The sequence below is a fragment of the Carcharodon carcharias genome, chromosome 11 (assembly GCF_017639515.1).
Source record: "Carcharodon carcharias isolate sCarCar2 chromosome 11, sCarCar2.pri, whole genome shotgun sequence".
NCBI classification, from domain to species: Eukaryota; Metazoa; Chordata; class Chondrichthyes; order Lamniformes; family Lamnidae; genus Carcharodon; species Carcharodon carcharias.
The window spans coordinates 148,660,547-148,687,682 of record NC_054477.1 but is presented as its reverse complement, the minus strand read 5'-3'; the positions used below and the strand labels follow the sequence as shown (position 1 = coordinate 148,687,682).

Below are 27,136 nucleotides of genomic sequence, written 5' to 3'. Positions count from 1 at the left end.
TCCGGGACTCCTGCTCTCATTTCTGGCACGAGCAATTTTAGCTGGCATGGGATAGAGGTGCGGCTCTCTCCAGACCTGGCCAGCTGCATTGCGGGGATAGACATTGAAGCTGGGCCAGCTTCTGAAGACTCATGGTTCACAGCCTCTCTGAGGAGTCATACACCTGGATTTGGGAACCTTTTTGAAAGCTAAGTTTAAAAAGTTTTTACCAATGCTCCTTCCATGCCTCCATGCCTTCTGCATGCTCAGCATGCCACCTCAGTGGCCTTCATGCCAGGCCCATGCCAACTCCATGTCTTCCATTACCCCTCCACAGTCTCCATGCCATCTCCATGGCCTCCATAGCCCTTCCATGGCCACTTACCCAGAATGCACTATGTACAGAGCCAATGAGCCATATAATAATTTAGAATGCTGAGGAATAAAATGCCCATTCAAAAATCTGCTTTGAAAAAAAATGTTCCTACAACCCTATAAAGTGTTAATCAGATGGGGCCTTTATAGTATCAGTAACAGAAGCTTTATTCACTTCATACTTCTTAATCCTGTCCAAATAAACATACAGACATTGACAAAAGAGATCACAGAAATAATAACTTATTATAACCTCATAAAGAAGGCAATCAAACAAAGAATTAGACAGATATCTGCTTAGCTAAAGCACTTGTTAATCACAGATAAGGGTAAGTTAAATAATCTTTATTATTATAGTTCTATTTCATGCCCTCAGTTAATCTGACTTTTGGGGTGGAGTCATCCCAGATTTGCACACAATACAGTATCGTGCGGTACCCGCCGGCCGCAATGACAGCTTTTCATGCCATATTGTCCCAATCCCACATTGTTAATTATACAGCCACAGAAAACATACTGTCTTGCTGGTACATGGCCTCTGAATTGCCTGCCACACCATTGCCTCGCTGTTTCCTCACTCTGGGTGCCATATCTAAACTGCAGCTACACACACAATTCTCAATGCTTGCAGTCCCGGACTGCTCCAGTGAAGACATGACCCTGAAAGCCAAGAAGATTTCAGTGACGCTTCACTGGAATTCCTTTCAGAGGCCTGCCGTGATGTCCACCACTCCCACAATGGCCGCAGGAAGTCCAGCAATCTCACCACTACAGCTTGGGAGGCGGTGGCAGTGGTGGTCAATGCCAATACTGCACAGAAGAGGTTGGCCATCCAATGCAGAAAGAGGATGAATGATCTCATCTGTGCCACCAGGATAAGGCAACCATCTCATCACTTTAAACTCTCACACTCCCAAGCCCATCATATGTTCACTGGTGTATTGACCACAGTCGATCTTAATAGCTGCGCAAACCAAATCCCAGAGGACAACTTGGCTTACGGGCCATGACCTTGTTTTTGTACTCTGAAAATGAGAAGACATACTGATCTCAGCAGTATCAGGTCCAGTAACACTTTTGGGATTTTAAAAATTCTAAGTGAAAGTTTTATTAACAAGAATAAAAGAAAACTCAAACACATAAGATTACAGTCGCACAACTAAGTTTAGTCTTACAAACATTTCCCCAAAAGACCCTCCACTTGGTCAGGCCCACAAGTAACACCTTCGAGGCAACACTCCCTTATTGATGTTTAATGATACTAAATCCAGCAATATTACCCAAGGCTACCTGCTGTCACTTCAGTAAAGGCATACCACGTGACCCGTAACTCACTTCCATTCTGCTGTGGAAAACGAATCTTCGGAATAAAACTCTTCATCACTGGATGGTTGGTTCAAACTGCATCTCCTCCCAGCCCAGAGCTAACATCTCCCAATTCAACAGTTCAAACAGATCCAGCTGCTCATCTCACAGCTCAAACAGCAGCTCCAGCTATAGCTACTCTAAAACATAATTTTTCACCTTTCACCTCAGGTTCCATTGTTTTCACACCTCCTCCTTGAACCTCAAACTTTTCCAAACATAAGATCTTTCATGTTATCATCTTGTCTTTGCTTTTGGACCATTAAAAAAAATGATACCCCCCCTCCCCACCCCCTATTTACCTATGGAACACCTGCAAGATGCAAACATGTTTCTTTGTACCTCTTACTCACCTTTGATATTCAAACAAACTTTCCACTTATCTAAGAACACAAGTGTTAGAACTAACCTATTTATTTGTATCCAAAACCTAACACCTATATCCTTTTCATGTTTTAAATCCCACAGATAGTCTGTCTCCTATTAATCCCTGCCCAGCTTAATTAAATCATACACACAGACATACACAGCCTTTTCCACAGAATAACACAATATTCCCCAAAAACATTCAAAAAAATCTATTTCTCACACTATCACCTCACTCACTGCCAGCTAAAGGGACTCTCACACAGATACTCACATTTCCATCTGGCCTCATCCCCTCTGTAGACCGTCGCTTCAACCTTCACAACCTTGAGGCCGCTTGCACAGACGAACATGTGACGCCACACACACCCTGGGATAACCCCCCTTTCCCAGTACTGTCCTCATCCTGCAGCCTCTTCCCTTGCCTTAGGCCACTCCTCCCCTTCCCCAAATAAGCCCTAGCCCTGTAGCCACTGAAAAACCACCCCTGCCTTATGGCTGGTCCGGTAGGTAGAGACCTGCCCAAGAGCCCCCCTAAAAGTGATGTGGTGCTGCCTGCGATGCCTGGCACTGATGACCATGAGTGCTGCCCGAAGCCAGGTAGGCAGACAAACCTCGAAGTTCCAAGCCAAGTGCAGCTCTCCAGGTGCGCAGTGCTTATGTACCATTGTGAAACACGGCAGTGTGCAACCACACCAATGTGTAGGGATGATCCAGTGCCGGGGGGATGATTACAGGGAGCTGGGCTTATAATGATGTGCAGATATATTAAAGTGATGTTCCCAATGTGTGGCATCATGAGACGCGGCCTGCTATTGATGGGTGGAGTGGACTATTGCAAAGTGGTTTCACAACCTCGTGAAACCAATTTTTGGCCTTACCGTCATATTGTCTGCTCAAGCCCCCATGATGCCTGATGCCAGCGGGCATGGAAAATTCCACCCTTGGTAAATCCTTTAGCAATTCATATGTGGAACATAGTGAAATTTCATCAAATTAAAGAAGATGTGTTCAGTGAGATGGATTCATGGAGTTAGCGTGAAAAAATCTTCATGGATGTTTGTCTGTTTCAGCTCCAGTTCACTCAATGATAAAAGCCCAGTTGGAGAACCGGAACGGAATAATTCTCAATCATCCTACAAGGAAAACAGGTAGTTATATCAATCCCAGCCGGCTGTTTCGCTTTTCCTCCCTGTGCGCCTTCTCCATTCTGGAGACTGTTTACCAATACAGCCCATCCTTTCTGGTGGGTCGGTGGTTTTTATGGAGTCAGCAGACTACCTGGAGTGGTGAAGACCTCGTTGTCCCTGTGCTGTAGAAAAGTCTTGTTTGTGTCATGATGACCCCTTGCTATGTGACCTTCTTGTAAAGACACAATCAGTGTTATAGACAGGAGAGGGATTAACTTAAACAGTCCTGATTTCCCATCTCACTACCTCTCCGTAAACAGAAAATTATTTTTGATTTCTGATTTCCCCCCCTTTATAAGCGGTGGTGTGTTTCCCCCAGCCCTTCAGTTTGGAGCAATCCCGTCCTCTATTAATAACCCCACAGCAAACTGGAGATAAGGTAAAATAAGAGGTTTGGTTTATGTTACACACACACAAAACACGGGAAGGGGTTTTCGCAACATCCACCCCTTTTCGCACTCATACAATAAAAGAGGGATAAGGGAAAGAAAGGGGTACAGGGCAAGATCACAATAAAAATACGAGTTAGGGTTTCACAGGAGTCCCGAGACCAGAATCAAAAGTCCAGTGGTGTATTCCTTCAGAGGATAGCAGGGTGACTGTTGCAGGGAGATCTGTTTTTCCAGAAGTGAGGACTTCTACAATGGGAGAAGGCATGTAGAGATGAGTTAATCTTGAAGGCACAGTTACAGGAGTTCCAATGTTCCAGAAGTTCACAGTGTAGATGAGGGCCAGACAGAGTTATCTGGACAGTGCTCTTTCTGCTGCTACCTGTTAATTCTGGTTTAAGTTCCACAAGGCAATATTACATGTTCTAGCAGCTTCTGAGAGGCCATGTGGCATACCTGCCACTTCTTCTCCTGGGTGTTGGACAAAGGATGTATTTTCCCAGGTCTGGAATCTTGAGGTGTTTAATAGAGGAGCCATTGCTACTTTTGTCCTTTGAAGGCATACCGTCTCCGTTGGCTAGAGGCCTGCCTGAGAAATGCAAAAGGTGTTGGTGCATTTCTTTGGAATTTGATTGTCTGCAGTCACAGAGGGCATTATTACCTCTTTAAAGATAGCATGTTCCCTGCTGGCTTCTGAAGGTTCGAAATTCCTCTGGTATGAGTCATGGCTAGTCAGGGTAAAGCCTTGTCCATTTTTGAAATAAAAATAATAATTTTATAAAGCAGCCAGGTTGATGTAGTCTTCTGGCTGGGTCATCAGCCTTATTCTCAGTACTTCTCCATGTTGGAATAATCTGATGAAACTCAATGTCTAGACTCACACATGAAGAATGACCACTGGACTGCCAATAAAACCCGTAAGATATTTTGATAAAAAGCCAAATGCAGCAGATGCAGGAAATCTGAAATAAAAATCCAAACATACTGGAAAAACTCAGCAGAGCTCTGAAGAAGAGTCATGCGGACTCTAAACGTTAACTCTGTTTCTCTCTCCATGGATGCTGTCAGGTCTGCTGAGCTTTTCCAGCATTTTCTGTTTTTATTCCAGAAAATGCTTTGTTTCTTACGGGTTCAACCCACTGCCTTTTGCCTAAGACATTAGGATCCAATTAACAGCCCAACCATGGCAGAGTGTGTAAATAGAATTTTGAACTCATTGCTATAATGATTCAAAATCCTGTTGATAAATCATAACTCTTCATTCAGAGCTGATACCATGTTCAACAGGTTAGCGTTTCTGTGGAGATAAATGCTATAATCATTTACTATTGCTGATGAGGTACTTCACAAAATGGGAGCCTACAAAGGAACTAAGGTGCAGCGATTTCTATATGTTGGTTATCATTTAACCGCTACTGGTGTTCAGATCACTAAAGTGTACCAAAGAATGTGTAGTGCACAAAGCAATGACCTTGGGGCCATCCACATTTCTTAGTGTAGGTGGAAGTTCTGTATGCCCATGTGGTATTACTAATGTGAAGGGACGGAAGTAAGCAGTGCCAGAATTGACAGATAAGCAATGAATGGTGGAAAGAAGGCAATAAATAGGAGTGATGAATCTTAAACAAAAAAGATGAATGGCTGATGTTAAAGATGCATTGTTAATACTGTAACAATTCCTTGGACTACGTTGAGGGAAAGTTGTGTTATACTTATATCACTCAGAGAGGGGTATATTAAGCACACAAGGCAAACTCCGACTGGTTCTGTGGAGAGATGGATGGGCAAGGTCCCACGTGGTAGACTTGTTAACAAATAAAAGTCCATGGGATCCAGGGGAATATAACAAGCTGGATACAAAATTGGCTCAGTGGCAGGACGGAAAAGGTATTTTTGCAATTGGAAGGCTGTTTCCTGTGGGGTTCCACAGGGCCCAGTATGCGTTCCCCTGCTTTTTGTGGTATATATTAACAATTTGGACATAAAGGTTTGCAGACGACGCATAAATTGGCTGCATGTTGATAGTGAGGAAGATAGCTGTAGACTGCAGGAAGGTATCATTGGAATGGTCAGGTGGCAAATGGAATTCAACTCAGAGAAGTGTGAAGTGATGCATTTGGGGAGGTCAAACAACAAATGAGAGGACACTGAGAATTGTAGAGGAAATGAGGGACATGGAGTGAATGTCCACAGATCCATGAAGGTAGCAGGAAAGGTCAATAAGGTGGTTAAGAAGGCATATGAAATCGTTTCCTTTATCAGTTGAGGTATAGAATATAAGAGCAAAGAGGTTATGCTGGAACTGTATAAATCATCAGTAGGGCTAAAACATGAGTACTATATGCAGTTCTGGTCACCTCATTACTGAAAGGATGTAATTGCATTCGAGAGGATACAGAGGAGATTTACGAGGATGTTGACAGGATTGGAAAAATTGCAGCTATGAGGAAAGATTGGATAGGCTGGGGTTGTTCTCCTTGGAACCGAGGGGAGATTTGATTGAAATGTACAAAATAATGAGGAGCCTGGATGGAGCGGATGGGAAGGGCCTTTTTATCAAAGGGGAGAGGTCAGTGACTAGGGGGCACAGATTTAAAGTCATTGGTAGAAAGATCAGAGGGGAGATGAGGAAGATTTTTTTCACCCAGAAGGTTGTGGGGGTCTGGAACTCTCTGTCTGAAAGGGTGGTAGAGGCAGAAACCCTCAGCTCATTTAAAGGGTGTCTAGATGTACACCTCAAGTGCCGTAACCTTCAGGGCTATGGACCAAATGCTGGAAAGTGGGATTTGGCTGGGTGGCTCATTTTTCAGCTGATGCAGACACAATGGGCCGAGTGATCTCTCTCTGTGCCGTAAAATTTCTACGATTCTACGATTTCTATGAAGCTGGCACACTATTGCAGTTGTTGATTTGTGTCATTATAAGCTTTGCTCTCGATACATAATCATGTTTGAAGATTTGTCTAGGGAAATTTGCAAATTATATTATTGGTGCTTAGCGATAAGCAGGTAAATATTAGGGAAGTGAGAATGGACTGATATGTTGCATGCATTAAAGACGCAAAGAATAATATGAAAATTAACAAGAGGAGCACTGAGCAGAATATATTTTACTGAGTTGCAACAAATGATCAATTGTGTTTTTATCCCAGCTCACCAACTCAGCAAATTTCTGATGATGATGCACCACCATCCTACCGACCACCAAGTTATACTCCACAAAAGAACAGTTACTCCAGGTACTCCCTGCCTTTTACAAGACTTTATTGGGATAGTCGTTTGGTAATACAGAACTTGAGTATTGCAGAAAAGAGAAACATTTCAAGCCCTTCTTCTTGCGCTCATCAGGATACTTTGCAAGATTATCAATATAAGGGGAAAACAACAATTTATACTGTATGTAAAGAGAGTGGTGATTGGTTGGCCAGTGGGCTCTGATTGGTAGAGGTGTTGCCATTGAGGATACACCAGTGATGGTGACTGACTGTTGACTGCCAAGCATTGTTTGAAATTTAAACCAGGCAGCTTGACCCTGATTGGTCAAGGCATTGCCCTGAGGATCGAGCCAGCAATGGCTGCCACTTATTTTATTTAGCTGAAACAGGTGCAATGCGTGTACACATTCTTTCTGTCCGCAAAGAACAGGGCCCTGTGAATTAATATTTGTAGCCTCCAGTACATGCAAATGTGCCACACTGCAAGCCCAAATGATAATCTTAAATTGGTTGACTCTTAGTGCACTGAGGATTATTTATCAAATATTGTCCATTCGCGGAATCACATCTACTGCTGGATAGTGTTTTGAATTTTGCATGCCCGGGCTGGTTGGGTATGGTCCCTACCTTGCCCATTGTGAACAGTGGCTGGGACATGCTGTTTGTTACAACCTGCCAGTCTTTGGGATGTACGGTTTACAGACCTAGCATAACACCGACACTGAAATTCATATACTACATTGTCTCTTTTTTCAGCAATACTTTATTCAGAATTCTCTAGCCACTTCAGAATGCTTCATTTATGATCATAAACAAATATGGTCTTGCAAGGCCACAGAGTGGAAGCTTGACAGAGGATGAATTGGCCGTACAGGTTGAAGTTTGTAGTAGAATTTAATGATGCCCACAGAAGAATTTGTCACCGGTTAAAAGTACCATATTGTATTTCTCGTGATCTAAAATGTGCTTTTAAAACGAAAGTCAACACTGCTATATTTCTTTGTGAGGTATTTTTGCCGACATATCAGCTCCAATTTCTTAGGCCGATTGCACCCCCCTCCCCCCAACCGCACTCCCTCCGTGGGGCCTGAAATTCCTCCCACCGCACTCCCAAGACCCTTCACTTAACTCAAGGACACCAGCAGCAGCCCAATTTCTGTCCTGCTTTGCCCCACAAAGCCGATCTCATGGTAGTGAGTTATTGGGCCCGATGGGGATTCCTCCAATCACTGCACTCTGGTTCAGGCTCCTAAATGTCTAGGCCACTGACCTCTCTTGGAGGTAGATGGCTTTAAAGGGGACAATTTTAGATGATTAGGCCTAGGTGGCTTTCTGTTCAAGAGGTAAGAATCTGACGAATGGAAATTCATTGGCGTAAGAATTAGATCATGCTGTGCCTTTTTTTGGGTGTAAAAAGTCCCAAGTTCTCAGACCTGTGCCCCAAAGAACCCTGGAAAGTATCTGATCTGAAATTGGATCAGGACATTTTACACCTCGGGCTACACTCAGGACTCTTACACTGCCGCTGCTGATAAACTCTCTAATCCCGCCCCCGAGATCCCACCCTATACTTCAACTCCTCCACTACCTACCCCAACATCTCCCCTCCCATTCCCCATCCCGCCAAATGAGACATACCTTCTGACATTTTGACTACTGCTGGTGGAAGAAGCAGCCTTTGGGAGCTCACACGGTTGAATTCTAACAAGTTCAGAGACCCAATTTAGTCCTGGCCTTGGGTTTCTTGGTGAGAACATGCGCTGTCTGCAAGGTGCCAAATTTAGGCCCAAAGACAGGCCCAGAACTCCAGATGCGCTGGGGAGCAATCCCCCCCCTTTCCAAGGAAGTCTCCAGGTAAGGTTTGCACAGCAGCTGTCTGAGCAGTGCAAACCTCCCCTTGGCAATTGCCCTGCACTGAGAACCATCAACAAATGCGATTTAAATCGCAAACTTCAAATGGTTTCGACTGTGTTACATCAATAGTTACCCAGAAAAAATTAGAATAATTAAAACCAATTCTAGCTTCTGCGTAACTATTGTACAGACCCACATCAACCCCCCACAGTACTCTCCCCACCCCCAAGGGACTACATCCCTTGATGGGAACTCCCCAACCCACAGAATTCCCTCCACTCCTCATGAGACTCCCCACCCCCATGGGGACTCATTTCCCCCTCCCACCAGGCCTGACTCTCACCCCCACCCAACATCCCCACCCCCGCAGGCTTGACCCGACCCCCGACACTCCCCCACGCACTTGCATCATATGCTTCGCTTCTCCTTGGCTTTTCAAAGGCCTTAAAACCTGGCTGAACTGGTAAACTTAGCTGGTTTACGGCAGCTAATGGCGTGAAAAAGGGGGTTTAGCTTACTTACCTGTGATTTTACGGCCCTCGATGCTAGGCCTGGGGGACACACTGTACCACCCTGATCTCGCCCGGCATGAGTCGGAAGGTCAGGTGACATGGGATCGCCTGGATTTCAAGGTAAGAGCTTTCGAGCAGAGTGGCAATCTGACTCAATTTGCCACTCCATCGCAAGTTACGGCCCAAAGATTTTAAGAGATAATCACAGGATAAGTAATGCAATTCTGTGTTGTTTGTTTCTGCAGCTCATCTCTTTCAGATGGCAAGATTCCTGCAAAAGTGATAAGTTTAACTACTGCCTTCACCAGTGCTCAACAGTAAGAAAAAAAAATTACTTTTGAATGTGTCGATTTTGTACAATAGAGATTTTGCCCGACTTTATTGATGCATATGTTTAACGTTGATGACCTACTTCTCTATGGTTAATAAGAAAATAATTTATGATTTGGTGCACAGTCACACCTGACGAAAGTTGTCTGAGTTCAACCTATGGGAGTGACTGTTTTGTGGGGCACTTGAGATTTTAAAGGTTTTCTTTGGGCCATTAGGTGCTGTCATTCCGATGCATGAAAATCAAGAATTTCTCAATAACTAATGATGCTCATTTTGAGTTTGTCTGCCCATGATGTTGACATTGGGAGGGTTAAGAGGCAATGGCCCTCTAGTAACTGTAGCTTTAAAGAATTTAGTAACTGTAACTTTAAGGAATGTAGTGATTGTAGCTTTAAGACTTATTGTACTGTGTAATATCACATGACAGTGTGAGCAAATTAGCACTAAGCACGGGGAACCTTATAGGTGGAGTCTGTGTCAAGTTGTGGATCTTGATAGAAGCATGTAACTGCTGCTGAAGCCCTGCAAATAATGTTCACTGTTTCTTACGAGAAACCTGTCTAGAAAATCAAGTACAGCTAACGACAAGGATACATTGATTCTAATGCTGTCCCTCGCCGAGTGAATGCGAGTATCTTGTTTTAAACAGAAAAAAGGGAAAATATACTCAGCGGGCATGCCACTTTTTGGCAGGATCAACCCCTTCTTCTCATCCACAGAGGATTGGAGTCAATATGTAGAATGCCTCGGTTTCTTTTTTCAAGCAAATGAAGTAACGGTGGAGGAAAAAAGGAAAGCAATCCTCCTAAGCGTTGGTGGGAGTAAAACTTATAATTTAATCCGTAGTTTGACAGCCCCAAATGCTCCCGATTCAAAGACCTTCAGCAAATTGGTAAGCCTCGTAAGGGGTCATTTTCAATCCAAGCTCTCTGTAATGGTGCAAAGGTTCAAATTTAATTTGAGAGCAAGAGCTCTGGGGGTGACTATAGCAACATATGTAGTGGAGTTGAAACAGCTAACTGAACATCGTGACTTCAGGAAGACCCTAAACGATGTGTTAAGGGATCGTTTGGTCTGCGGTGTGCATGATGATGCCATTCAACAGCGGTTGTTAGCTGAAGTAAATATCAATTTTAAAAGAGCATTGGAAATAGCACTTGAGCTGGAAAGCACCGAGCGGGATTCGCAGGCCTTAGAGTGTACAAAATGGAGCCATTTTCCAGTTGGAGCGGGAACAGACTACTGGGCATGGTGCGAAAACCAGGCAGTCAGTCCCGAAGTGGGAGACAGTCCCTGTTACCTGAAAATTTAAAAAATATACAGTAGACAGCTCATCAGCAAATCTGAACATGAATTGTTACCAATGTGGAAGTAACCATATCCCTGAAACTTGCCGTTTTAAAGAGGTGGATTGCCATTATTATCATAAAAGAAGGGACCTACTGAAGCAATGTAAAGCAAGATTGAGACGGACTCCCAGGCAGCAAACTAAACTGATCAAAGTACATAATGTGGAAGAATCAGAAACTACTTATTCTGATGTTTATTCTCTATTTAATGCGAAAGTAGGGAAAACAGAGCCAATCACTGTTACTCTGCAGGTAGATGGAAAACCTTTAATTATGGAAGCGGATACTAGTACATCAACCACTAAAGTGGGGGAGCACACATTGAAAACTTATACTGGTAAAACCATACAATTGAAAGATATTACCACTGTATCTGTTTATTACAAGCACCAGACAGCACAACTCCCTGTGATTGTAGTGGAAGGTGAAGGACCAAGCCTTCCAGGTCGTAATTGTTTGAGGGAAACTAACCTTAATTGGCCAGTGAAATTTCAAAAGGAAACAGAAAGAGTTCCTGAGTTGGAAAAGGAATAAGGCAAGGTACTTCAGAATGAGTCTGGAGAGTCAAAGGACCTTAATAGGATACAAAAGGAGTGTGCAGCCATTTGGCAACATGAGGAGATGAAGATTTTCTTAAACAGAGGCATGGAAAAACAGCAGGAGAAACTCAAGGAGGCTCTGCTGAATTACAGAATTCAAGATGAAGCAAGTGAGGTTCGCAAAGAAAAGGAAAACCCATTGAAAGACCTTCACACACTACAAGGATCCCTCAGCTCAAAGTTTGTATCTCTGGAAAATTATGAAGACAAGCAGGATGAATTTAATGTCACTCTGAACAAACTGTTGGCAGACAGAAGCGCTGAAGAGTCAGCTGTGTGAAACAGTAGAGGCATTGGAAGGAAAAGTCATGGAACTTTCCAAAATGCAAGTGGGTGATGACGAAGCTATGGGTAGCTCAACCCCTGAACTGAACCAAGTTGAGATTTCGCCTGAGAGAAGTCCGACCGACCGTGAAGTCAAAACAAAGGACGAGACTAAACTCTATAGTAGTTAGAAGAAGAAGACAAGATGGAAGATGGTTCAGAAAAGACAATGTGCTGCATTTACTGGTGCTGAATTTCAAAGATTCGTGAGGCTAAATGATATCAAATATGTAAAGACAGCACTGTATCATCCATCGTCTAACGGATTGGCTGGGAGAGCAGTACAAACTTTTAAAGTTTGGATGAAAACATTATCGAGAAGATCATTGGAGACTAAAACTTCATGTTTCCTGTTTCACTATAGAAGAAAGCCCCACACTACTACAGGTTCAGCACCTTCAGAATTATTTATGAAGCTCTGCCTTTGTACGAGATTAAGCCTGGCACTTCCCAGTTTGCCGGGGAAGGTAGAGAACAGTCAAGGGAATCAAGAAGTGACTCATTATTTGCATAGTTGAGAGCGCGAATTTACTGTCAGTGAAACAGTATTTGTGTGAAACCTCGGTGGTGGATTGAGTTGGTTACCTGGCGTAATAATTTCTGTGGCCAGACCATTGTTGTACCAAGTAGAAGTCCAGGGCCAGAGGGTAGTGGGCCCACAACCTTCACTCCCAACCTGCCTGGCTCCATCATGAGGGTAGGCATCTCCTAGCACCCGCCACCCCCAGCCCCAATTTTCATAGAATCGAGTTAGCATCTCCAAGACTCGTGGTTTATAGGCCTCAGGGGGGTTGTGAACCACAGTCTAGATTTGGGAACCCTTTGAAACGTAACTTCAAAAAGTCTTACCCACGTCTGCTCCATGTTAACTCAATGCCAATTAATGCTGCCACCCAATGATGCCTGCTTGTCTGAGGGCCCAGACTCATAAAAGGATCAGTGAGTAGAGTTTGTTTCTACAGCTGCAGAGAGCTGTTGACTTGATTAACATCTTCATGTTGTGATAAAAAGTTATTTTTCCTGTGATATCTTTTGTCAGTGTTGTAATGTTTATTTGCATAGGATTAAGAGCTGTGAAGTGCTTAAAGCTAGTCATTGATACTTGAATAGTCTGACAATTTTAGAGGATCAAATAATTACGAATGGGCAGTATGTTTAAGCAGTTTCACACATGTCATTGTCACTACAGAGTTCATTGGTTTCATACATAATGTATACTGGGATAGGCCATGAGTGGCATGGAGGGTATGAGGGGCCATTGAGGGTGAGTGGGGTCATGAGTTGGCATTGAGTTGACATGGGGCCATAAGAGGCAATTGGGAGTGGTATGAGATGGCATTGAGTTGGCATGGGGGCATGGGCAGTAGACGGGGGAAGTGGTGATGGGGTATGAGGGGTAAGGGTTAGAGAGCCTAAAATGTAACCAAACAACTGAGATAAAATACCAGAAAACCAAGCCAGGCTTCTAACCAACCCACCTCAGTACTCAACCGACCCCATGGCCGCCTCTGCTCTACTGCAGGGGGCAGAGGGCCTGAATCCATCCGACTGCCCCCACAGGAAAGATCACACCTTTTGGGGCACTTTCTATCGAGATGGGTGCAGCGAGCAGGGAAATTTCCTGGCTCGGGCTATCAGCCTCCGTAGCGAAAATTTAGCTCTTTGTCTTTATTATGTGGGTAACTTTGTTCTCTATTTCCTGGATTTTTTTTTTTACTTCCTTCTCCTTTGTCCACCTGAAATGATGCTTGAAACTGACAGGGTCAGCACATGATATGTGCCAGTGCTGCCAACTGATCAGAGAAGCCAGGGACTTCCCAAGCATGATTGCCCCACCCTTATGGTTTCTCTCTTTTGTTGGCAAATGCCACACCCTCTGCTTTGCACTTCCAGCTCAGATAGGGAACAGTCTGAAGGTTCATATCAGTGGCCAGCACAAGGCAATGGCAAATGTGTGGTGCCCATGTGTTTTCATTTTTAACGACATTTTACAAAAATATGTTGCAGTTTATTAATTTTTCACCCTATACTACTAAATGTGACACCATGCAGGATGACAAACATTATTAGAAAAAATAAAAAAGTATCATTTTGTTCCTTTTCACCTTTGCTTTTCTCTCCTTGCTCCTTTTGTCTTGGAGCCGGTGGCTCATGTTGAGTACAAGGGCAGACAATAATAGTGATCTTCCAGTACCTTGCCAGTAATTTTGAATACGTGTTTAATTGTCCTCGTGTGTTTGGTTTGCAGGAGATCCACGGATAAAAACCTGTGCAGCCAATGCTACAAACCCATCAACCAGGGTGCAAAAATGATCTTGGAGGAACTGAACATTAATTGCCATGCAGCATGCTTTAAGGTATAAGACACTGTTGTAGAGTAATAAAAGTGCTTCTTATAGATTAGTGCACTGCAATAGCTAACACTGACAAACAAATAATGTAATTTGAACCTTAGCATTGTTTTCAAATAATTTGCTAAGTTGTACACAGCAGCGTGGTGAGTTGTGTCAACCTTTTCCCTATCACTCAAGGAATATCCACTCTGGATTAATCTTTCCCTCAGCAACTTGGTCAATGTCAAGAAACCCTCATGTGCGGAGTCACACCCACATGCACAGTCTAACATTCTGCATAATTTTGACTTTGGCTGATAGTATATAACAAGAAGCAGAATTTGACCCAAAGTCAAAATTAACCCCTCCATGTCTATTTAACCATCTACATCAGGCTTGCCCAACATTTCTGCATGGTGCGGGGGGGGGGAATTTTTCCATTTTTTTACCCACTCAATGGGCCAATGAGCAGATTTCAGAAAGATACATGAATTTCAAAAAAAAGTTGAATATGAAGAAAAGAAACAACTTCTGAGCAAAAAGAAAACAATGTCAAAGCAATAACTGATAATTTTTAAAAAGAGTAATGAATAAATAATGATCATTAGCGTGTAAGAGAGTAAAAGTGTGTGTGTCCAGCTCACTCTGAGTCTCAAGGGTGTTTATTCACTCACCCTCACCCACTGTGAGAGTGGGTGCGAATATGTGTTGGTGTATGGGGGTGAAGGTGACTGAGAATCCTGAGACTGGGAGTGAGCCAGACACACACACTTACTCCCTCCCTCACACGTTCTATCCCTCACTCACATGCTCACTCTCTCCTCCTCTCTCGCATGCACTACTAGTAGTAAGTCTCTACACCCCTCACCCTCGCCTCATGGCCTCTCTCTCTCTCTCCCGCAGCAACTTCTCTCCTCCGGCCCCACAGCACCTTCTCTCCCTGGGCTCTAATATCCTCTCTCTCTCCCCAGAACAGTTAGTGCCACAGGTGATTGCTGCTTGCCCAACCAGAGACTGTTTCTCTCCCACATGTGCTGTTGATAGGCTCACTAGTACACCTATCAGCAGCAAACATGAGGAAGTAATGGCCTGTGATTGGACGAGGAGCCAGAAATCTTCAACTTCACTTACCTATCTCACTGTCATTTTGAACAGTGGTTCCAGGGGCCACATCGAATGGCTTGGAGGCCAGAATCCCAGCCGTGGGTTGGACAAGCCTGATCTACATGAAAGATTTACGAGTCAAGTGTACATCTGTCCCTCTTCAGACATTAAACAGCAGACATAAATTAGAAAAATTTTCTCAAATAAAAAAGAAAACAAGCCGGGTATTTCCTGACAGTTTTTCTCACCATGATAGTCTAGTCACTTCCCAATAGATTGAAACAAAAACAAAAATAGCTGGAAAAACTCAGCAGACTTCAAGTCATACAGACTCGAAATGTTAAAGGTATTCCTCTCCGCAGATGCTGTCAGACCTGCTGAGTTTTTCCAGCTATTTTTGTTTTTATTTCATATTTCCAGCATCTGCAGTATTTTGCTTTTATCCCAATAGAATGAGTTGGGGATTTACAACCATCTGCCAATCCATAGATTCTCTTCCCAACTATTAACCAATAACTGACCTCAATTTTTTTTTGTTCTTTAATGTGATGTGGACAAGGCTTTGTTGTCCATCCATAATTGGCCTTGAACTGAATGGTTTACTAGGCCTTTTCAGAAGTGTCTCTGAACATGTGCATGAGGAATATTAATATTTGATTTCATCAGCTGGTTACATATACATTGAACTTCTATAAAAGAACTTCTGCAAAGAAAAGGCACCAACTTCAAAATGGCTGCAGAAATCAAGTGACTTATAAATTGGCCAAATCTGCAAACTTCCGAACATGGATTTGCTGGGAGATATGGCTATAGGCAGTTTTCCTGCTGGACTTCACACCTTCCATTGTGGCTCCAAAACACAAGAGCAATGGGCAACTAGACTTTCTGACTACAAAAACTTCTAGGAACAAAGATAAACTAACAAAGCTCTACAAGAAGGGAGCTAAGGACGCCTATCTGCTTCAATGGCATCTTGATTAGCTGAAACACTAATATTTAATCACCTTTGGCTATCACAATGGCTAACAGGATATAAGGAATTAATCATCTGATTAGTTGAAGGCCACCCTTGATTTGTAGAGCTTCTAAAATTAGCCGAGAGAGAATCCCACTGCCAGAGGGGACAATGACTGTTCAGTGAAGGCCAGTCACATGACACAGCACCCATCTTACAGATGTAGATATAGAAAAAGCAACGAGTCTGCAGAAGAAGAAATATGCAGAATGGACCAGTAATACCATCTCTCTCAAGTTCAAGACCCTATCTCTGTTACATTTTGGAATTCATCACTGAGATAGGGAATTTCAATTGAAAGGAACTCTGCCTGCTTACGTCATATTGGGGACAACAGCCAGGGAAGTTCTAAAGGAGGATTCAAAATTCCAAAACAGCATTTCCAGGGGAGAAAAAAACAAGGGCCATCTTTAAAGAACTGCCTCAATCACAAACAACAGCGAAGGACTCATAAACAGTGAACTCTCTATTTTTTGCCTTTCAGTATTGAATCTAATTTGGCAAAATGTTAATCTCCTCTGCTGTATAACTTACAGTTTTGCATGTTTGTGTGTGTGTGTGTGTGTTGCGATGGTTGGGATGTGTGTTTATCTTCTTAACCTTTCTTAATATACTTACCTTGGTAGGTTTTTAGTACAACAAAACCTTACCCCTTTTGTGTTTATACTCAAGAAAGCCTGTCAGACCGAGTCCTTTGCAATCAGCACAAAAATAGTTAAGTACATATACTGAATTGACACATTCACACTAAAAAAATTTTTAAAAACTCTCACGATCAATCGAGGAGTGGAAAAAATGGGGAAGTCCTGGCACCTGTCCCCACCAGGTTGTAACAGAGGGCAGTTAAGAGTCAACCACATTGCTGGGGGTCTGGAGTCAGATATAGGCCAGACTGGGTAAGGACAACAGATTTCTTTCCCTAAAAGACATGAGTGAACCAGATGTTGATGGGTTCATGCAACAATTAATGATTGTTTCAATCGCCATTACTGAGACTAGTTTTCAATTCCAGATTTTATTAATTGAATTTAAATTCCACCAGCTACTATTGTGGGATTTAAACCCATGTCCCCAGAGCATTGACATGTTTCTCTGGATTCCTAGTCTGGTGACATTACCATTACTCCCACCATCTCCCCCAAATAGGCTGTGCATTTTAAGCCTGTCCCCGCCCCCCCACCCACCCCCCCCACCCCAACCCCCCCCCACCCCCCCACCACCTCCCACTTCCCCCCTTGGTGTATTTGAACATCGGTGCTATAGGAAAAGGTTATAGACAACTCCACCATTGTAACTAAATATCACAATTACACTTCGACTTGCACCGGATGTGAGTGACATAATAGGAGATCATTCAGTTCCAGTCTGTGCCTCACACGAGAAAAAGTGTGCTCATATTTAATTTGCCTTTGCTGGAATGGTTTAATTGATTGCAAAGAAGTTCACTGCAGTTCACAGAATAATTATAATTACGTTTTATTTCACTGCAGTGCCAAATTTGCAACTCATCTCTTGAAAACCTGAGTGCTGGAGACAACTTCTGGGTTCACCATCGTACCGTCCACTGTGAACCCTGCTACGATAAATTAAAGAGTAAGTGGCAGAGTTAATTGTCATTAATAAAAATATTAAATCTTGCTCTTTTAATTGTTGAAATCTCAGTAAAAACTCCAGCTGTTGTGGGGCAGTTTGCAGAAGCTGGTGCTATCCCAAATCACAAGAATGGACAGAAAGCAAAAAGCTAAATGTTACATTGGAACAGGAGGAGGCCATTCAGCCCATCAAGAAAATAAGATCCTTGCTGATCTATGTAAACTTTTGTTGATCCAGTGCCATTTTCAATGCAAGGATGTCAAAATTAATTCTAGTTTAGGAAATGCGGGCAGCCAGTTTCCACATAGCAATCTCCCACAAACAGCAATGAGGTGCTGACCATGTAAAATCTTATATTGATGGTGATCAAGGGATAAACATGGCCAGCACACCAAGAGCTTCCTCGCTCTTCTTCATAACCGTGCAATGGGGTCTTTTATGTCCGTTTGAGAGGTTCAGATGGGGCCTCAACATTTGCAACATTTGCTTCAGCAATGGTAGCTGCCATTATTGACCAATTGCTCTGAGGTTGGATATGTTAGGCAGACCAATGGCAGGAGCATGGGACGGGGGGCAGGGTGATAGGAGGCAGGAGGCCATGTGGTGAAACCTCCCGGAAACGCAACCTACCAGATTGGCCAACCCTAGCAGTCGGCAAGGTCGTTGCCTTTTCCTAAGCCCAGAAGTGGTTGAGGACTTGGATGGAACCAAAATCTGGGACATTGACTTCAGATCTAAGGGCTGGTTTGAACTTTCGTCAGAGGTGGAAAACGGGCCTGATTTTCCTGTCACTGGGCAGTCAGCCCACAGATGCCTGTATCCCACCATGGTGGAACTTCAAATCGACTCCTTGATGTTTGGTTTGCTGCTGGTAAAAACTCTTTGAAAACCTTAATGTTAATGGAGCAACGTTTCTGCGACATAAGACACAGACATGACAGAAATGAAAGAAAAAATTATGGCCAAGATTTCCCGGTCCCTCCTGCAGCGAGAAGCATCACAGGCAGGACGGAAAATCTGAGAACCAGCCAAAGGTCTGTCGACTTTGGGCGGGAATTTCCAGTCCTGCAGCGGGCAGGTTTTTTAAAAAGAAAACTCAGACTTTGTACACTTTGAAATTTCTGGACAGTTCATTTAAAGTTCAGAACTAGGCTCGGGGCTGCCATAGTTGGACACCAACTACACACTTAGCCCAATATACATTGGCCCAACATCCATGTTTTTTTTGGAAAGAAAATTAAATCAACATCTGACTTTTGGACTCCTGCTCTGCTGCTACAAACGTCCATTGATCTTGTTTGTAGGAACAGTTAAAAATTGTTGACAGTAGAGAACATTATTTCTTTGCATCGATCCCATTGTCCATACTTAAAAAAGAAAAGCTAGGGAAATTCTATACTCCCCTGCTTTGGCTGACCAATTTGAAATTTCAGAGCAAATATGTTAGTTCTCTTGTGAAAAATATTATAACCCCTCTTAAAGATCCAGTTTGCTTCATGAGTTGGGCTAAAGGTGACCCTGCATTGCCACAAAGACTATTCTCTATTGAACCAGGCTGGAATCCTGTGCCATGTAATGATATTGCTGACTGCTGCATGCAGAAAAAACACAAAACACAGTCGCTGCACATACAAAAAGCTTTCTATTGATCTAGTGCTATGATACCTTTTCAGCATAATATAACAATAGGCCACAAAGTTCATGGAATAAGTCTAAGCCAAAGGTTATTCTTTTTATGTGTTTTTCTAAACACATTTTATCTAATTAAAACCAAGGCCTATTTCATAGTCTCCTAATTCTACTCACTGGAGTAGACTTTGACTTCTGTGTGGTAGTGTAAAGTGGGTGTCAGTGAATTGGTCTCCCATTTTGCATCTCTCCCCACCCTTATTTCCATTAAAGCTAATGGAAATAAAAGCTGGAAGAGACATAAAATGAGCTGCTGATTCACCATTACCTGTTTTACACAAAATCAAGATCTACCCCATTCTTTCCAAAAATTGTGGAATCCTTTGCCATTTTGCAAATATATAGTGAAGATCAATGCAAAATATCTGTTTGTCTGCCATCTCTTTATTTTCCATTAGTAAGCCCCCAACCCCTCACTTTTGATATGACCAATGCTTATTTTGTTAAGTCTTTTTAAAATATCTATAGAAACTCTTACTATCTGTGTTTATATTTCTAACTAGCTGTGTCTCGTGCTCTAGTTTCTCTCTCCTTATTAATCTTTTAGTCATTCTTCACTGTTTTTTATATTTCATCCAATCTTCTGACCTGCCACCCAATTACCAGTTCACTTTCACTAAATTGCCAGTTCATTTTCACTAGCTCTGCTTTCATGCCACATAAAATTGCCCTTATTTAGGTTTAAAATGCTAGTCTTAGACCCATTCTTCTCTCCCTCAAACTGAATGCAAAATTCAACTATATTATGATCACTGCTGCATAGGGGCACTTTCACTGTGAAGTTATTAATTAATCCTATCTTGTTGCACTAGCAGATCCAGTTTTTCCTCCCAGAATGTGCTGATCTAAGAAATTATCCTGAAAACATTATGTTTGTCATTTACGCTACCTTGGCCCATATGTTTTTTCCAGTCTATGTGTAGATTAAAATTCCCCATGACAATTGTCATACCTTTCTCACAAACACACACTATTTCTTCTTTGAACCCCATTCTACCATGTGATTACTGTTTGAGGCCTGTACACTACTCCGAAAAGTGACTCCTTGCCTTTATCATTCCTCATCTGTACCCAATCCGCTTCTTTATTCTGGTTTCCTGAACTTTCTAATATGTTAAAGTTGTCTTTGATTAACAGAGCCATCTCTGCACCTTTTCTTAACTTGCTGTCCTTCCTAAAAGTCACATACCCTTCAATATTCTGGTCCCACTCGAAGCTACCCTGCAGGGGAGGTGGTGGTATAGTGGTATTGTCACTGACTAGTATTCCAGAAATCCAGAGTAATGCTCTGGGGACTCAGGTTTGAATCCCACTATGGCAGATGGCGAAATTTGAATTTAATAAAAATCTTGAATGAAGCCATTGCTGATTGTCATAAAACCCATTTGGTTCACTGATGTCCTTTAGGGAAGGAAATGTGCTGTCCTTACCTGGTCTGGCCTGCATGTGACTCCAGACCCACAGCAATGTGGTTGACTCTTAAAAATGCTCTCTGAACAAGGGCAATTAAGATGGGCAATAAATGCTGGCCTAGCCAGTGATGCCCAAATCCCATGAATGAGTAATTTTTAAAAAAGCCAATATTGCCTATTATTATCATACTCTATATATATCTCTATACTATCTATTATATCTCTATACTGTCAGTTCATTTGTTTTATTTTGAATGTTACGTGTATTCAGATACAGTTGTCCTTTTATTATTTTTGTAATCTCTAGCCTTATCTGTTGGTTTACTCTTAGAATTGTATTCTCTGTCCTTCCTGTCATGGTCTGTTTATTATTTCCCATATTAATAATATTAATCTCTTATCTTGTCTCCACTCTTTGATATACCACATCTTCTCACATTTGATCCCCTCCCCCCACGATTTAGTTTAAAATGCTCTCTTCTTCCCTAGTTATGTGATTTGCAAGAACACTTGTCCCAGCATGGTTCAGGTGTAGACAGTGCTGGTGGTACAGCCCCCACTTTCCCCAGCCCTGGTGCCAGTGTCCCACTAGCCAGAACCCACTTCTCCCACACTAGCAACCAATCACATTGAAGCATTCTCACAGCAAGCTAAGAAGTAAAATGCACTTCACTTTGTAATACCAGTTTATGGAGAGTGATGGAAATGATTGGGACAGACACATGAGATCAAGGTAGAAGCTGAATTATCATAAACAAATTTGGAAAAATAATATTTTTAAAAATGTGCATTGTTTCATAATGGAGAAATTTGATATCCTTCAGGGTCAGAGATTAGTCCTTCAGGGTCAGAGAGAATGTTCGTTCATAATTCTGAACTTAAGTACATTGTTAAAAAACTAGCTACACTTCATTCAATAACTTTTTCAAGGATTTCTACAGCGAGGTTATTAGCATAAAAAGGCAAGGATTCCTCAGTTCAGTGATTTATACTAAATTGAAATCTATGGTGACTTCAACAGTGCACCCATTGCAGAAGCACAGGCTCACAGAAAACAGTTTCTCGCTTTCTGTGTTTAATTCCACATGTGCGGACTCCAGACAATGTTGTCCTTTCCAGAGGAGCAGCAAATGCTGATAGTTTTGCCTTCATTGGTGCTGCAAAATCCAGACCATTATGTTTATCCCTTAAGATAAAATGTGTTTATATTCCATTTGCAAGTACAAGCATGCACAAAGGAATATTTTAATGGTTTTTAAATCTGAAGAACATTTCTACATTTTTTGCAGTGCAACGGTCGTACTAAATTGACTCTCAGACAAGAGTATCAACCGAACAACGACAACTCTACAGTTTGAAATTTATTGGGGTTAGGAGGATATATTTACACTGCTTTATGAATTTCAGAAAAATCTCTTATACAAATTGTAATTGTTTTTTCTAATTATAATTTCTGGATTTTATTTCAAAATAAGGAATATATTTCCTAAATACTCCTTATATATTATGTTCTGGAGGCAAATTGCTACAAAGAACCTGCATCATGTGAAAGTGAAGTCACTGCTTAAAGAACAGCCATGAAATAATTTCTCTATTTGATCACTGTAAATTTAAATAGGCACAAGAAAATCCAATGTGGTTTCTTTCGCAAAACAATGTTCACCAGCCTATGTCATTGCAAATGGATAACTATTCTGTGTTTTTTTTTTAAGCATTATGCTCTACCTGTATCTAGAGAGTAGCATGCGTTCCCCAAATGATAAAAGATCTACAGGTTAGATGACAAAGTAAAATGACATGTATTAAAGGAACTGAAATCTTCCATGTGTTATGTGTAATGCAAAAATAAATTCAGTTTTCCAAGGCAATATTACATGATTTGAAAATAAAACGGATCCAATGTATTAAATGCATATTAGTGGAGGGTTCAAGCCTACTCAGTTCTTGAAGTAACAACTCGTAACTAGTGTGCTACAGAAATGGTTTGTTTAGCACCACAGTTTATTTGGCAATATGATTTTTTTTAATTTCAAAAATTTGCGGTAAATATGGTATTGCTCCACAGTAACAATGGGACATTGATGATTGTGTCAAGCACTACCCCAATTAATATGACAACACAGCATCTTTAAGAAGCTGGCACTGTTATGAGTAAAATTTTATACTGTTTCTGAATTTTAACTATTAGCTTTCAGGTAAACTGAAGATTTATGAAATTCTTCTTAAGTATAATTTGAAAAAAAAGAGTTCTTTAACAGCAGGCAGCAGGAATTCAAAAGGAACATCTCTTTTATATACAATTTCTTTACTAAATTGTGGCTTTAGGGAGGTTTATATTTCTATGTGGTAAAGAAAATCTATAAATGAAATAAGCATTTTATTTCGATTATTATGGATATCTATGTGACAAACAATCCGGGCCAGATTTTCCTCTTGCAGTAATAGTTTTACAGCTGATTGTACTGACAGAAAACCTTTTTCTTCACATCACTGACAAGATCGTTCAAAAGTGCTCACAAAAAATGCCTACCCAATGAAGTTGTGGTGACGTTTTCATCACGTAACTGATAGGGATGATTCTGATTTCAGAGAGGAGTAATCAGGACCAGGTGGCGGCCTTGAAAGTGATTTGAGCTAAAATCACCTTCTGTTTTTCCTTGTTCCTGCTCATGGTAGCAACAAGCAAAATAAGAAAATATTCATGGCTCTGCTATTTGTAACACCACACCTGAATGCTGCATGCAAGAAAATCTGGCCCACCATTTTTAACATTTTTAAAGATAGTTTAGATTTCAATGTACAAAAATATGGTTTAGATTAGTTGGGATTTTAAAAGAAAGTGGAATCGATAGATCCATGAGAATCATATGTTCAGAATTCTTGAATATCACATATATATTACATCATCTGTAGAAGTGCAAACTTTTATATTCACTGGAGAGTTAACCTGAGATGCTCAATTGTCATTTATTACTTTATCGAACTGTTAGTTTCACAATTGCATCACAAGAAATATGCAGTGAAATTGAAGACCATAGCTTTTATAAAATCTTTGATAGCTCAACCTGCCTTAAATTCTCAGCACCTCATACAACTGACAGTGAATTTAGATCTTAAAAAATCCCGTGCTGAGAATAAATGCATTAGCAGGGATAATATTCTGATGAATCTAACTATCACTTTGTCGGAAGCAAGCAACAAGAGCTCCCATATGAAATGATATTTTGCATGTGAGGAATATGTTAAGTAAAATGTGTTATGTATTAATGCATGAATATTTAGCAAGAGAATATGTTGGTACAGAGCTATTTTATTAATGAACTGTAATGTTGTGTTAATAAAAAAAGAAGGAATTGACCAATTGGGAAATGCTGTTGTTCTCAATTATGCATGTATTCCATTAGTTACTTGAAAATCACTATTTCAATTTTTTTTAAATTTTTTAAAGTTTTATTTGACATTCAAAGTCTTTCTAATACCTTATATTCATGCATACACAAAATTATATCAGATCATTTGGTCACTTTTATGCTTTGGCCTAACTTACATATCTTTCCCTTCCTCTTTTTTATACATCATCCAGTACTTTTTTAATGTTTTCTTTCTATTCATGCATATTCAATATCTCAAGAAAATTTGGTTTCAACTCAATGGTATTTTGCGCACCATTCCAATATATGCCCCTGATGGGCGAGACTACTTATACTACAAGCCCCAAACCTTGTTGTTCTCCTTTGGGCAATTAAAATTTTGAGACCAAGTTCCTTCATGTCTCTTGTAAATCTAACAAGTTCCTGTCATCTATTTCCAACAATGGCTCCAGCTTCAGTCATCTTTCATCAACTCCTGTCCTCACTGTGGTAGTAAAATCCCTTCTTTGAATAATTCTATTGGAAAGTATCTGGTAAAATGATCAATTTTGACCTCACATGGCACTTTCGCATCTCTTGATTTATGAATGCTGCCTCCAAGAATTGCAGTTATTTCTTTTGTGACAAACACCTTTTTTTTTTCTCCATAACATAGCTCCTAAGTGCAACCCTGACAAAGACTTGATTATTGCTCCCATATCTTAGGGAGATTCTGTTGGCAACTCTTTCTTGTAATACTGGACAGAATGCTAGAAAAGGCTTATAGTTCAGTAAGCAATCCCTATCAGCTTCAGCCTCCACACTCGTCTTGCTTTTCACTTTTTATTACTACCACTGTAGCCTGTGTTCTTCTGAACTTTCCTCTGTTCCTTTTGATCTCTTTTGAGCTCAAAATGCCTTTCCTCTGTTCTGCATCCTCACTGTGTTGAAATCAAGGATTATATACAATCTTCCACAACCATCCCCTTCTTTTCTCAGAGCTCAAAACCGTGTAACTACTTACTTCTAATAGTTTTCCTTCCACAATTTTCCATGCTTTTAACATTTAAGTTTAACATTGGCTAGCCCATGATATCTGACTTACTACTTCTATTTTGTTCTTTCCAGACTTGTCGGTATTCTTTATAATTAGTCTTTATACCTCATCTTAGATTATCAATTTACTATACAAAAATATATGACACATGTAATATATAAATATTGTATATATATGTAATATATAAATATTGTATATATGTAATATATAAATATATATATACATATATAATATATAATACACATAGCTGATCAAATTGTGATCTGTGCATGCTAGGAAATGCAGCAGTTTATACTTCAGGCCCTAATGCAACACTGGAACCAAATACAACATTAAAAATTTTTGATTTTGACCTAGCTAAGAGCATTCACTCATTTTTTGATTTCATCTACAACCCGTCCTGTGACATTTTTGAGTAAGATTGCCAATCTCTGCTAACTTGGAGCTTGCTTTACGTCAACAACACAAAACAAAATACTGCACATGCTGGAAACCTGAAGTAAAAACAGAATCCTGGAAATACTCAGCAGGTCTGGCAGCATCTGTGGAGAAAGAAACTGAATTAACATTTCAGGTAATGACCTTTCGTCAGAACAGGTAATTTATGTCATTGGCATCATGGAACTGGATTGAGACTGGCAAACTCAATTCATCAGAATCTGCTAAGTGGTTGTAGAAATTGAAGTATCTATACGTGTGTGTGTGTGTTTTGTGTGCACGTGCGTGTGCATGTGTGTTGAAACATATTGAAGTATGCATACACAGGGAGGCCCATGGTGCAGTGGGTAGCATCCTGGCCTCCAAGCCAGAAGCTCTGAGTTTGAGCCCCACCCCAGGACTTGATGGCCAAAAAAAGTGCATTCATAACATGGCCAAACAGGTTGAGTATCAAACCCTTCCTCCAAACCCTTTAAACACATACCAATTGCAGGGGGTAAGAGCGAGAGAGATTTCTGGTCAGACATGTGATGAAAAGAACATTGAAGCCTCTACATATTGAAGTATATATACACAAGTATGTGTGCTCTAATTTGTTGTGACAGGGCATCTAATGGTGTCACTGTTAGTTAGGCTTACCCTTGTATGTTTAGGTTTTTAAAATATTTGAGAGGCAAGTTGCTGAAAGTGCAAGTTGATAACATTGCAGCAAAGGAAACACAACATTAGAGGCTGAAATGAACAACACAAGCAACAGTATACCTCCTTAACCGATCAGGTTGAGCAATTGAGAAATTAACAGCACTAGGATAGAGAAGAAGGTTGAAATTAAAGTGGGTGAATTCAATGCTGAACCAGGTACAGAAAAAGAAAGAAAGGGAGGCTAGCAGAATGGGCAGGCAAGGGGCGGATGGAACTTAATATAGACAAGAGTGAGGGGATGCAATTTGGCAGAAGGAATAGGGAGAGGCAAGATTGACATAATGATATAATTCTAAAATGTGTGCAGGAACAGAGGGACCTGGGGGTGCAAGTGCATTGAACTTTGAAATGGGCAGGATATACTGATAGAGTGGTTAGCAAAGCAAATGGGACCTTAGGCTTCATAAATAGAGGCATTGAGTACAAAAACAGGGAAGTTATACTGATACTTTCTAAAGCTCTGGTTATGCCACAACTGGACTATTGCACTCAGCTCTGGTCACCACACTTTAGGAAGTGTGTGAGGGTGCTTGAGAGGGTGCAGAAGAAATTTGCCAGAATGGTTCCAGGGTTGAGGGATTTTAGCTACAAGGT

General features: G+C 41.2%; 1 protein-coding gene across 11 annotated transcripts in view; it reads left to right on the top strand.

The window, feature by feature from the left end:
- The window catches only part of scel (sciellin), a 109,267-nt gene extending 84,915 nt beyond the window's left edge, over nt 1–24,352 (top strand). For all 11 annotated transcript variants that reach the window (XM_041199940.1, XM_041199941.1, XM_041199943.1 and 8 more), the window contains 6 exons: nt 3,159–3,236; nt 6,816–6,902; nt 9,490–9,561; nt 14,098–14,206; nt 17,792–17,894; nt 22,285–24,352. In XM_041199940.1, the coding sequence (XP_041055874.1) occupies nt 3,159–3,236; nt 6,816–6,902; nt 9,490–9,561; nt 14,098–14,206; nt 17,792–17,894; nt 22,285–22,301 (466 nt within the window). In that variant the 3' untranslated portion in view covers nt 22,302–24,352. The remainder of the gene's footprint in view (nt 1–3,158; nt 3,237–6,815; nt 6,903–9,489; nt 9,562–14,097; nt 14,207–17,791; nt 17,895–22,284) is intronic.
- Nucleotides 24,353–27,136: the final 2,784 nt, after the last annotated feature.